The 14,135-nt window shown below is 44.0% G+C and overlaps 1 protein-coding gene across 1 annotated transcript in view; it reads left to right on the top strand.

Annotated features, from left to right (window-relative positions):
* Positions 1 to 3,828: 3,828 nt before the first annotated feature.
* Positions 3,829 to 14,135, top strand: part of Rlf (RLF zinc finger) — a 69,714-nt gene continuing 59,407 nt past the window's right edge. The window contains exon 1 of the mRNA XM_059254895.1: positions 3,829 to 4,101. Coding sequence (XP_059110878.1) covers positions 3,859 to 4,101 — 243 coding nt within the window. The 5' untranslated portion in view covers positions 3,829 to 3,858. The remainder of the gene's footprint in view (positions 4,102 to 14,135) is intronic.

Below are 14,135 nucleotides of genomic sequence, written 5' to 3'. Positions count from 1 at the left end.
GAAAATGCCATGGTGCCTTTATTTCTGATAGGATAGGAAGAACCTATTTGCAGCATCAAAGATGTCAAGCTATAAAGGGCTATTTCAACCCACAGAAAACCCAGCTACCAAGAAATAGTTGTAGTTTCCTGGGTTAGCACAGGTCTAAGTCTCTGCTTACCCAATCAGCTGGTCTCTAACTGCAAAAGAGATGGACACCTTCCATGCTTCTGCTCATGGTAACAGAACTAGGATGTTGGAACAATTCTTTCCCTAGGGAGACATTAAACACTATCTACCCCCCTCTTCATAAGATCCCAATGACAAACCGAAGTACAGTTCCACCAAAGTTCGCCCTGGGGAACCAATGATTTTATGGCGCTTACTTACAAAGCATGAGTGAGAGGCGACTTGTAAGAGCATGGGTAACTCCAAAGCTGCCACACTGGATAGTCTTTTCATCAAGCATAGATGATGGCTTCCCCTTAGCTGCACAGATGGAGCTTCTCTTCAATGAACCTCCCCCAGCCTATATACGCTAACCCTCCTGAGGTCAAGTGCAACTCGGGCAGAATTGCATACAAATGGCTGGAAGGAGCAACTAGAATCACAGGTGTAGGTCTAACGACCCTCCCCCTACTTTCTCTTTCTATGAAAAGGTGTCAGCAGTCAACAAGTTGTATTCTGATGGACTCTTGAAAGCGGCCACAGCTTATCTGATGTAGATGGTTTTGCTCAGAGGACTGACTTTTATAACATAAGGAGCAGAGGATGCTCTGACTGAGCAGAAGTCCTGAGCAGATGTATCTTTAGATATGGACAAAGCCTGTCAATGACTCCAAGACCAATTAGTCCACAGAAAATTGGCAAAGCTGTTACCCACATGGGCTAGGCTTAAGAGAAATGTCTTGAGTTTTTCTTGGGAGTCTGTTTTTTGTTACTGTTTTTTTCCAGACAGGGTTTCTGTGTGTAACAGCCCTAGCTGTCCTGGAACTAGCTCTGTAGACCAGGATGGCCCAGGACTCACAGATCTGCCTGCCTCTGCCTCCAAAGTGTTGAGATTAAAGGTGTCGGCCACCCCTACCCCAAGGTATCTGAGTGTTTAAGAACAATTATCAGTCTATGTAAAGACTGGCAACTGCAGTTTCCTCCTCCAGGATGTTTACAGCCTGAGACTGCGGCCTACAGAGAGACCTCCTACAGAGACTAGCTAACTCCTCCCTCTGAGCTGTATCTAATAAACTTGTTCAGATTCCAGGTGGCAGTGATGGTGCTAGCCTTAGAGACTCCCGCCTGATCCCAGATTCAGTGTAGGAAGTAATTTTCTTCTTTTCCTGGCTGACCCTAGGCCAAGGGTTCCAGGACCCAAGTCTCTCAGGATGTGGCAGGGTATGACTACAGAAGGTGTGTATGAATTAACTGTATTGTATCATGTAGGGAACAAAAAGGATACAAAACTCAGGGCTTGTTTTATAGGACAAAGCCAGAAACATAATACACTGTCAATGAGTGTTTGTTGAACAAATGAATGCCATTCAACATTGCCCTGGAGTCTTCTGGTATCTATCTAGCATGTGTTCTTTCCTATCTCAGTCTGAAACAACTTCAACAAAGTTTTTTTTTTCTCAGAAGCTCAATTTGGCCTTGATGACTGTCCTACTTTTAGTGCTGTGATCAAAACGATGACCAAAAGCAACTTGGAAAAGAAAGGGTTTATCTGGCTCACCGGTCCCAGTCCCAGTTAATCACTGAGGAATGTCATGGCAGTAACTCAAACAGGAGCAGAGGTAGAACTATGGAGGGAATTTTCTGGTTTGCTTCCGTGCTCATATTCAGCTACCTTGCTTATATCTCCCTGTATCATCTGCCTGGGGTGGCATCACCCACAATGGGCTGAGCCGTCCCACATCAATCAACATACAAAATGTCACACAGACATGCCTACAGGTCAGTGTGATGTTGGCATTTCCCCTTAGGAGGTTCCCTCCTCTCAGGTGACTCTGTTTTTGTCTTAAGTTCACAAACAACTAATTGGCACAATGACTCATTTCATGGAAGGGGGGAAAGCATTTAGGCCATGACTGTCAAATCTCCCATTACCAAATTATACATTTACCTTCATTGGGACCCATAGTTTATAGACTCCCTCCAGTTGAAAGAAGAGTGTACCCCTCAATTAGACCAAACCTCTTGTGTTCTGGATGCTATCTTCTCTGGCCTTCTCAAGGACTTTTCTCCTGTGTTCCTTCTGCATCGTAATTTCTCTCTGTATCATTTTCATGCTTATACGAACATGCTCTCTGGTTTTCACCACTTCATCCCACACCCTGGGCTCCAGCCACATGGGCTTTGTCATTCCCCCTTTCCTCTCTGTTCTTCCTTGCATTTCTTTCTTGTCCCCTCCACCTAAGACCTGGAACTCAGATCCTCCTGTCTCAGTCTCTCCCTCAAGTGCTGTGATTACAGGGGCTTTGTTGCTATTAAATGAGAAAAACAAACCTCATGACTTTTGTATTTACGATTTCCTTGCCTGGGGAACTCTGACTTTTGTGTTTGTTTTCCTTTAAATTTATTTTTTAAAAAATCAAATTAGGGGCTGATGCAAGCAAGTAAAGGCACCTGCCACCAAGGCTGATGACCTGAGTTGGATCTTCAGAACCCACACGGTGAAAGGAGGGAACCAACTCCTGTACAGTTGTCTCTGATCACTACACTGGCCACTGTGGCACGCAGGCACTCACACACACCTCAGTTCCTCAAGTAAATAAATCTGTATCTTTTTAAATTTAGTTTGTTTGTTTGTGATTAAAGGTGTGCACCACCATGCCCAACTTGTTTGTTGTTGTTTGTTTATTTGTTTTTCTTTTGATGAGGACCCTGCTGTGAGCAAAGCAGCTCAGGCTGGCTAGGGACTTCAGAACTACCTCAGGAATGCTGATATTACAGCTTCTTCTTCTTCTTTCTTCTTCTTCAATTCAGCCATCTTCTAGCCTCACTCTAATGGGTGCTAATATTGGGATGTTCTACTGTGTTCTGCGTATTTTTTTTTCCCGAGACAAGGTTTCTCTGTGTAGCCCTGGCTGTCCTAGAACTAGCTCTGTAGACCAGGCTGACCTCAAACTCACAGAGATCCGCCTGCCTCTGCTTCCTGAATTCTGGGGTTAAAGACGTGTGCCACCACTGCTGGGCTCACCCGGCCATTTTTTAAGTCTTTAACCCATAAACTTTAGATATTGATAGACTTTTTTTTTTTTTTCAGGGCGGTGGTGGTGCACACCCTTTAATCCCAGCACTCAGGAGGCAGAGGTAGATGGATCTCTGTGAGTTTGAGATCAGCCTAGTCTATAAAGTGAGTTCCAGGACAGCCAGGGAGAAACCCTGTCTCGACCGCCCCCCCCAGTTTTTTTTTTCTCCTTCTTCTAGTAGAATCGTCTAAACGCCATATTTTGGCTGATCTTTCTCCAGCGACTAGTCATGCCATTGCTGTTATAAAACAAGTTCCCTTGAGCTTGTTTTCAGTTTATCCTCGAACCGGGGATGCTTTGCTCCAGGCTTCATTCTGGGATACCTTTTCCTCGCTCTTCAGTTCGCAGCTCGGCTGACATCTCTCTCATATCTCGATGGTCTCTAGGCCCTTGGCGCTCCTCGACACTGAAGGGCCTGTGGAACCCAGGGCCGCTAGAACCTCGTCGTTGCTAGGCTGTTGCTAGGGCGGCTGCGGTGGAGACTTCTGAGAGGACCAACGTTCAGCGTCCTAGTGACGGAATAAAGTTGGCGCCAGCGTCGCCAGGGAGCGCGTCACTATTCACGGGCGATCGGGGGCGGGGCCAGGCGGAGTCACGTGGTCTGGTTGCCTACGCGCTGCTGGGCCGTGGGAAGATGGCGGACGGAAAGGGAGACGCCACCGCCGCCGCCGGGGCCGGGGCCGGGACTGAGGCTCCGGCGGTCGCAGGAGCCGGAGCCGGAACCGAGACAGAGTCCATGGCTCGGGGTCATCGCCCTGCATCTCCCGCGCCGGGAGCTCCGGGCCTGAGACCGTGTCTCTGGCAGCTGGAGACCGAGCTGAGGGAGCAGGAGGTGTCCGAGGTCTCATCTTTGAACTACTGCCGGAGCTTCTGCCAGGTAAGGGGCCGACTAGCTGGCCGAGGGTGGAGGGGCGTGGAGGCCTGGGGAAGAGCCCCCGGGTCGGCCTGAACAGCAAGGGGCTAGTGGAGGAACCGCCGCCCCCGTGTCTCGCCGCGCCCCCGGGCCGGGCAGGCCCAGCTCTGCCACAACCCTGACTTCAGTCACTGCCGGGGCGGGTTGCGCTGGGCGGTACTGAGAGCCCAGAGAGCTCCCTGGAAGGGCTGTGCCTTGTCGCTGTTGCCTGGGTCCTGGCCGGGTGGTTGGAGCGCCACTGCCCCCCTGAGGGTTCGATTGCCAGTTCGTGCAGGGAGACGCGGTTTTTTTTGTTTTTGTTTTTTTTTTTCTTCTTTTTTTTTTTAGTAGTGTGCTGATCTCTAAACTGGAAAGCCCTGGTTTTTCTGAATAATCAGGAGAGGTGGGCTAGGGCCAGAGACTTATCTTTGGAGTCAGCATCTTTTGACTTCCCAGAGATACGACGGTTGGTTTTGGATGGCTTCTAGAGCTTCCGGATTAGGGATTACTGAGCCGTTTGGTTGTGTTTTTTTGCTATTTTGGGCGGGTATGAAGCTATGTTTATGCCATTCTTTGGCCTGTTTGGTATTCATTTGCGGATTGTGCTACTGGAAATGGGGCCGATGAGCCCTGTAGTGGAGATGAGACTGTGAGTAGAAGAGGTCGGGCGAGAAATGTAGAGAATGGCCTATACATCTGGCAGTTAGGTGATTGGTCATTTCTGTGCGGGTCCCAGTCTGTGGGGCTACATGCTGACCGATGTGTTAAGTTTGGTCTCCATGATCATATTGCAATTTTTTCCATGTTTTCAAGTACCTCACAAGTGTAAATGCTTGCCGTTATTATTTTTACCTCTGGTACTTGCACTATCAGGTTTCAGTCATCCCTTTGCTCCTCATTTGGCATACCTTAGAGAATACAAAATAATCGAAGTATGTTGGTACGTGGACTCTTAATGAGCAGTTGAGTGCTGAAAAAATTGTGGAGTTACAAAGTTGTAGTTGGGGTAGGGAGCAATTTGCTCTGTTAGTCCTGGACAGATTTAAAGTTATCTCGGTTGATTGCTGTTCGTATCCACTCTGACCCAGAACCTTGACTATTTGGAATTTGGCTCTGCTAATCCTTTCTGTACATTAGATCATTCCAGTTCTTGTGTGTGTATAATTTTCAGCGTTTCCATTATTGTGTATTTTACTGGTAATCATTCTTTTTAGGATAGTCATTTATTCCACAGATTTTTGCCAGCCCTTAGAATGGTGCCAGACATTTAACCAAGTGTTGAGGAAACGTGAATAAGACTTTCCCTTGATGAGAAATCAGTATTTGCAAAGCTTGGTGGTGAATACCTGTAATCCCAGCACTGAGGCAGGAAGATCTATGCAAGTTCAAGGACATCTTGGGCTTCATAAAAGGCTTTCAGGCTAGGCCACAGTATGATATTCCTTTCTCAAATACACATTTTACCACCCCTCAAAAAGAAATAACAGTATTTCCAATGCAATTTTGGTAGTGATGAGGAAAAGTGTCATACAGAAAGTATGTGAGGGGACATCCTAGTAAGAATGACAGAAAAAAGATGACTGCAATGGGAGAGGCCACTTTGAATAGGGTAGACCCTCTGACTTAAAGGATATAAACGAATCATAGGAAGGCCTGGAGCGCGGGTGACAGCGTTCTAGTGCCGGAGGTAGAGCTGAGAAGGAGCACAGAACGCTGTGGGACAGGATGGAGTTAATTGCAGGGAGCGTGGGGGTAGGAAAACAACTAGGTTTTACAGCTTTTGAGCTTGAGTTACCTACCATCAAGTATAACAAGTGAATGTACATAAGTATTCTGGAAAAATGTGACCATGAATTAGGTTGACAGAATAGCTTTCTTGGTTCCACTTTTTTTTTTTTTCTCTCTCTTTCTGTCCTCTGTGTAGCCCTGGCTGTCCTGAAACTCAGTAGACCAGGCTGGCCTTGAACTCCATCTGCCTCTGCCTCCAGAGCACTGAGATTAAAGGCAGGCACCACCACTGACTGGTTTTGGTTCTACATTTGACAGGCAGAAAAAGAAACACTTCACTGTATGACTGAGTGGTGAGGATGAGAAGCTGAGAGCACATAATACATAAAGATTGGTGATTAGTAGTATGTTATCATAAAGGGCTGACCTATGCTCCTGCTGTGTTTACAACTACAAATTGTTTTCATCAGGTGTTTAGAAATGTCATCCTAGCCTGGGTGTGGTAGTACCTACCTTTAGTCCTAGCACTCCAGAGGCAGAGGAAGGGGGCAAGCAGGCCTCTGTGAGTATAAGGGCTGGCTTGGTCTACATGGGGAGTTCCAGGCCATTCAGGTCTATACAGGGAGACCCTGTCTCAAAAAGAAAAATGTTCAGTCAGGCGGTTGTGGCGCACACTTTTAATCTCAGCACTAGGAAGGCAGAGGCAAGTGTCTGAGTTTGAAGCCAGCCTGGTCTACAGAGCAAGCTCCAGGACAGCAGGGCTACACAAAGAAAACCTGTCTCAGGAAAAAAAAGGAGGAGGAGGAGGAGGAGGAGAAGGAGAAGAAGAAGAAATAAGGAAAGAAATGTTCTAAAGACTTAAATTCGAAGAAGAAGAAGAAGAAGAGGAGGAGGAGGAGGAGGAGGAGGAGGAGGAGGAGGGAAAGAAATGTTCTAAAGACTTAAATTCTGCCGACAGTTGTAACATGCTGTTAACATATAAGAAGTAGGTGTATCTCAAGCCAGGTGTGTAACACACACTTTTAATCCTAGCACTTGGGAGGCTGAGGCAGGCAGAGGAAGGTGGAGGAAGAGCAGCCAGTGCTCTTAACTACTGAGCCATCTCTTCAACCCATGAACTCTGGGTTCAGGGAGGCTCATCAGAGACCCTGCCTGGGTATAAGGTGAAGAACAAGCAAAGAAGATAACCCCCGCCTTCAACTTCGATTTGGAGAAAGAGAACATTCCCAAAAGTTATCCTTTGACTTCCATGGTACCATACATCTGCACATAAATGTTTTTAAAAAGTAACTTTAAGAAAAAGATTAATGCTACACTTTTTGTTACTGTTGAAAAATTGATGATGTCTTTAGATTTTTTTTTTTTTTTTTTTTTTTTTTTTTTTTGCTTTATTTGGGAAACCAAAATTCTCACAGTCTGGGTCAGCAAGGTGATTCAGTGGATAAAAGTGCTTGCTGCCAAGCCTGATGACCTGAGATTGACCCTGGCTACCCACATTGTAGAAGGAGAGGTCCTAATCCCTCAGGCTTTCCTCTGACCTCCATATGCACACTCCAGCATGCCCCTCAATGAATGAATGAAGGAAGGAATAAAAATTTTAAAACATTTTGAAAGTCTTAGAACTGGTGGCACTATTTGTAACCCAAGTTTTGAAAGCTTTTTAATTAAACTTCATTTAGCATACATGAAATTAGCGGTCAGGTGATTATACTGTAAGAATACCAAAGTAATTTTATGAGTAAACATGTTTCACACTTTTAAATTCTAAATTTATAGTAACGTTGCCGGTACTTTTTGTTTGCTTGGGTTTTTTTTTTTTTTTTTTTGAGACAGGGTCTGACTGTGTAGCCTTGGCTTGGCTTATTAGACCAGGCTGTCTTACAGCTTAGAGAGATAATGCCTGCCTCTGCCTCACGAGTGCTCAAAATAAAAGGCTCTATCACCATGTCCAGCTCAACTTCATAGTTGTTTTTTTTTTTTTTTTAATGGTTAAAATAAGTACTGCATATATCTTTCTGGATTCATTACCAAGTAGAAGGGTTCTGAGTCAAATAGGCCATACAATAATTAGCTCTCTGTGGGCAGAGTGTGCATTCCAAGACTGTTGATGTCTGAAACTGCAGCTACTATGAAGCTCTTTACATACTGTTCTCCCCCCACCCCAGTATTTACCCATGGGTCAGATGAGATGGTTCTGTGAGTAAAACCGATTGCTGCAAAGCCTGATAACCTGAGTTCAGTTCCCTAGAACTCACAGTAAGAGAGAACAACTCTCCAAAGCAGTTCTCTGACCTCCAACAAATTCACCTTGGCATGTGCTCTCACTAACACAAATAAATCATTAGGCTTACTTTATAAATCAGACATAGTAACACCTTATCATAGAACTGTAAGAAGAGTATGCTGTAGTGAAGGTTGTATGAATGTTGTTTCTTTCTCAAAGTATCTTAGCATGTATCCTTCCTGTGATGATGTGAGATGACAAAGTTTCTAAGAGAGGAAATGAATTGAAAGATGGACTTATGGCTGACTCATTAGCTTTAAGCTACTATATAAGGATCACTGGAGCACAAGCTCCATAATAACTGAGCTGGTTACTCAGTAACACTGTAGCATGGATATCTTGGACAGAGGGATATTAATGTCCCTAGTGGAATAGAGATGGGTGGCCCATGATTTCATCACATTTCTTAAATCAGTGTGCCATGCCATTTAAAAGTTAATGCATTACCATTTGGGGACTTTTCCATTTGATACTTTTGACTAGCCAAAAATGTAGAGGGGGCTGCCAGTCTTTCTTCATTTAAATTAGCTCTGTGGACTTGGATGTGGTATTTTCTTTACTCAATTTACTCATTTGCAATTTGAGCAGTAATAGTATATTTATTGTGTTTTGAGTAAATACATTGTGAAGACTAAGACAGTCTTTTTTTTAAAAAATGCCTTGGGTTGTGTGAGTTACCCAGATTTCTTAGCTTTAGAAGGAAACATCTTTACAGCTCCAGCTTGGATTTTAGCTCTCATCTAGCCAGTCACATCATACTAGTCCCTCTTTTCAGGTGTGTTTTTTGTTGTTAGTGTTATTTGTTTGTTTGCTTTCCCGAGACAGGGTTTGTAGCCCTGGCTCTCCTGGAACTCATTTGTAGACCAGGCTGGCCTCAACTCAGAGATCTGCCTGCCTCTGCCTCTGTCCCCCAAGTGCTGGGATCAAAGGCGTGCGCCACCACTGCCCGGCTCAGGTGGGTTTTTGAAATAGTCTGCTAGTTTTGGTGGCACACTTGGCGGAGAGAGGAAGGGGAATCAAGAGTTTGAAGTCAGCCTGGGCTATATTAGACCTTCTCAAAAAACAGAACAAAACATACAAACTGAAAATGGTCTAGGGATGTAAATCAGTTGGTAGAGTGCTTGCCTACTATGCAAGAAGCCCTGGGCATGGTGATGCCCACCTGCACTAATTAAATTAATACTCAGGAAGTAGAGGCAGGAGGCTAAGAACTTTAAGGTTGGGTTTAGGATGTGATCTTTGGTAGAATGCATCTTAGCTTGCCTGAAGCCCTGGGTTCAATACTCAACCCACTAAAATGGGTGTGGTGTACTCAGGATCAGAAGTTCAAGGTCAACCTCAGCTACAAAGCTAGTTTGAGGCCAGCCTAGGCTATATGAGAACCTGTCTCAAAAAACAAAAAAACAAAGCAAGTCTGCATCTAATGTTGATGTTAGAGTATTGGGATTATAGGACTGTGTTGTGAATCACCCTGCCTGACTGGCTTTTTAAGGCTGGGTCACTATATATTCACCTGTATATACCAGGTGTGGGACTCTGTGTATACTAGACTGGCCTTTAACTTGTGATCCTTCTGCCTTTGCTTTACAAATGCTAGGATTGCAGGTGTGGGCTAACACAGGAAGTTATTTTCTACCCAGAAGCCTCAGTGCTTGACAAGTGTTTACCACTAAGCCCTTCCTGTTGTCTTTGTTTGACACTTAGTGTCAACTGTTCTTTTTCGTGCCTTCAATGTTTTAGTTAGCTTCCTCCTATTTGTAATGTTATTTTCACAAATTTCTTGCTTTCTGATTGGCCTTATCTCTGGTTTGTGTTCTTTAAAGTTCCTGTAAAGAGTGTCTTGCTTTGTTACCACCCCCACCCTCCCCCCCCACACACATACACCCTTTAAGACAGGATCTAACTATCCTCAACTGGCCAGGAACACTATGTAGACCAGGCAAGCCACCTTGCCTTTGCTTCCTGAGTGTGCTGCACAGCTGCCCCAGCAGTCCTATGGCTTCACCCTTTAGAGTGCCATCGTTACTGTCATGAGCCACTGCATCCAGCTCTCTTTGTGTGCTTTGTATTTAATAATTAGTACAGTGCTGACATATAAATTATATATATATATAAATTTTTTTTTATTTTATTTTTCCCGAGACAGGGTTTCTCTGTGTAGTTTTGGTGCCTGACCTGGATCTCGCTCTGTAGACTAGGCTGGCCTCGAACTCAGAGTTCTGCCTCCCAAGTGCTGGGATTAAAGGCATGAGCCACCATCACCTGGTTATAAATGATATTTTTTTAAAGATTTATTTATTATGTATACAGTGTTCTGTCTGCGTGTATGCCTATAAACCAGAAGGGGCAACAGATCTCATTACGGGTGGTTGTGAGCCACCATGTGGTTGCTGGGAATTGAACTCAGAACCTCTGGAAGAGCAGCCAGTGCTCTTAACCGCTGAACCATCTTTCCAGCCCTATAAATGATATTTTTAAAAGATTTGTCATACTGTGTGCGTGCACGTGTTCATGTTCTTGAATGTGTGTCAGTGCTCAAAGAGACCAGAAGAGGGTGTCAGATCCTCCTCTGAAGCTAGAGTTACAGCTACCAGATATAACTGCTGGGAACTGTGCCCCAGTTCTCTGGAAGAGCAGCACACTTTCTTAACTGCTGAGCTGTCTTCTGGCCCACTGTTCACCTCAATTAATTAGTTGAATAAGCTATAGTGTAGGAACTACATGGTACTTGCAAGAGACAAGAACTTTAAAAGGACCAGGTAGGAGACTGACCACTTCCTGGAGAACATTGTCAGCTCTAGCTTGTATTATATGATGCTCACATTGCATTGTGCACATTGTGAGGTTAGGGAAGATGGACAGATAATATGAAAAGCATTTTAGTATTGTGGAAGAGTTGAATTAAAAAATGAACAAGGCACCGGGCGGTGGTGGCGCATGCCTTTAATCCCAGCACTCGGGAGGCAGAGCCAGGCGGATCTCTGTGAGTTTGAGGCCAGCCTGGGCTACCAAGTGAGTTCCAGGAAAAGATGCAAAGCTACACAGAGAAACCCTGTCTCGAAAAACCAAAAAAAAAAAAAAAAAAAAAAAAAATGAACAAGGCAACAGTGAAGATATGCTGAGATAGAAGAGAGCTTAGTGACCATGAAGATCCCTGAGTTCAATATTTTCAGTATATTTTTTAAAAAGTTTAAATCTGGCTGAAGGTGTAACTAGAAGAACAAAATTTGTCTAGCATGCCACAGGGTCTTGGATTCTATCCACAGCAGCATAGATATATTTTAAAACTTTGATTATTGTGTGTGTGTTCGTTTTCATGTGATGTGTACCTATCTGAGTGTAAGTTGTGCATGCCATTGTGCTCCTGGGTGGGGTGGTCAGGACAACTTTCAGAGAGTCAGCTCTCCTCCCACAGTGAACTCTGGGAATTGAACTCAGGTTGTCAAGTTGAGCAGCAGGTGCTTTTGCTTGCTGAAGCATCTCCTTGGCTTGCAAACAAGTAATTTCAAACTCATTGGCATTTCTTCTTCTGCCTTCTCTTGGGAGATGTCTAGATAAAAATTATATGGCAAGTAGTTCTCTAAGCAGAAGCTAGCTTTGTAGCTCGTGTAACCCAAACATTGACTACTGACCCTCGAAGCAGTTTGGTTGTTGTGTCTGCTGTGGAACCACTGTTAGCGTCTGCTGTTCTCAAGACAACTGCTGTTCTGTTTCATTCTGTTCATCCACTATTTGAACATTGTTAACAATAAATAAATATGAAGCACCATTAATTGTAAGACCATGATGACTAACAAAACATAGGCGCTTTGTTTCATTCAGATCAAATATCTGTCACCTCTTCCCAGAGGCCTTCCTTAGCTGTCTTTGGTTTTGAGAGGCAGGTCTCAGTATGTAGCCCAGACTAAGATCCACCTTAAATCCTTCGGTGTCTCAGTGCTAGAAGTACAGGTGTGGGCCACCACCTCCAACTCTGGCTATCTTATCTAAACTAGCACTCCTAGTTATCTTTAGGTCACTCACTGTCTGATCTGTCTGACTCCCCAGCTGGACTGTGTCACCAAAGGCTTGACTTCAGAGTAGTTCTTAGCACTTTATGGGAATGCAGTAACTATGATAGCTGATGGTTTTAAATTTTTTCTTAAAATTTACTTACGTATTATTGTATGGTGTCTGTACACAAGGTGAATGTAGGCATGTAGAGATCAGAGGACAATTTTTGGAGTGGCTGTCTTCTGCTATGTGGGTGCCTCTGATTGAATTCAGGTTATCAGACTTGGTGATAGGTGTCCCCATCCACAGAGCTATTTCACAAGCTGTTATCTTGTATGTCTTTGTTTTGAGACAGGATCTTATTGTAAGCTACATTGGCCTGGAGCTCTTCAAGTAGGTGGTGCTAGCTTTGGTCTCTTCCTCCTGTTTCTGCCTCCTGAGTGCTGGGCCTATAGGTATGGGTCACCACATGTGCTAGCACCGTAATTTAACCATCTGTGTTGCTTTTTGGTTGATATCACAGGTATTTCAAGAACCTCTTTAAATATTGCTTGGTTATTTATATCTGCAACATAGATTCCTAGATTAAAAAGAATGTTGATGGGGGCTGGACAGATGGCTCAGTGATTAAAAGCATTGACTGCTGCTCTTCCAGAGGATCTGAGTTCAATTCCCAGCACCTACCTGGCCAGCTGTTCACACTGTCTGTAGCTCTAGGGGATTTGACATATTCTGATTTTCATGGGCACTGTACACACACTGTGCACAGATATATTTGCAGGCCAACACCTATATACATAAAACTAAATCTTTTTTAAAAGTGTTGGTGGGTACTAGTCTACCAATAAATTGGATATATATATGTCCACCAGTTTGTGAGTACCTATTCCCTATATATCCTTGCTAATTTGGTATTATTAAACTTAATACTTTTAATGTTAAAAGTGTGTTCTCATCTTGTAAATTTGCACTGAAGTAACTTGAATGTTTTCCATGTAAATTAGATATTTAAATTTTCTTTAAGAATACTTTTATTTGTCCTTTGAGAATTTCATGCAATATATTTTAATCACATTCATCACCCCAAATTCCTCTAAAACCTATCCCTCACCTTTTCACCCACCCAGCTTTGTGTACTCCACCACCCCAAATACACTCCAGTTTGCTCTGCCCAGATACTCTCGGGTGTGGGACCATTCCATGGGGCATTACGAGTCTACCAAGGGTTACACTCAACTTCCAGGGGTCAGTCTCAAAGAAAACTGACTCTCTTCCAGTATCTATCAGTTGCCGATAGACTTTCATTTAGAAACAGTGCTTGGTGCTTACTAATCTCCTCCATGCTGGGATTTTGTCTGATTTGAGCTTGTGGGTCTTGTGTATGTTTTCACAGCCGCTATGAATTCTTATGTACAACTATAGTGTTTGGTCTGGAAAATGCCATTTCATTGTTGTCATCCACCACATCAGTCTTTGTGCTCCTGTGTCCTCAATGATCCTGGAGTCTTTGTGGGGAGAGATGTGATAGAGATGTCTCATTTAGGGCTGAGCATGCTGAAGTCTCTTACTCTCTGAATGTTGACCACTTGTGGGCTTCTTGTGTTAATTTTTTTATTTACTATTTACTCAAGAAGCTTCTCTGGCAGGTCGGTGGTGGCCTTTAATCCCAGCATTTAGGAGGCAGAGGCAAGCTTATCTCTTGTGAGTTGGAGGACAGCCTGGTCTACAGAATAGCCTGGTGTACCATTCCAGGACAGCCAAGGCTGCATAAAGAAACCCTATCTCAAAAAAACTTAAAAAAAAAAAAGAACAAGAAGAAGAAGCTTCTCCAATGAGCGTTGGAAGATGAGTATAGTGATGAGTTATTAGTTTATTACTATGTCCATTTATCAGTATAATAGTAATAGGTCTCTCCCAGGGCCTATGATCTATCTAGCCACAGGTGTTACTGTTACCCAGTAACAGTGACAGGTACTGGTTTCATCTTGTGAATTGCTCCTTAAATCCAATCAGA

This window comes from Peromyscus eremicus, chromosome 2 (genome assembly GCF_949786415.1).
Source record: "Peromyscus eremicus chromosome 2, PerEre_H2_v1, whole genome shotgun sequence".
In the NCBI taxonomy this organism is placed as follows: domain Eukaryota; kingdom Metazoa; phylum Chordata; class Mammalia; order Rodentia; family Cricetidae; genus Peromyscus; species Peromyscus eremicus.
The sequence above is the reverse complement of the archived record's forward strand: the minus strand, read 5'-3'. Positions and strand labels throughout refer to the sequence as shown.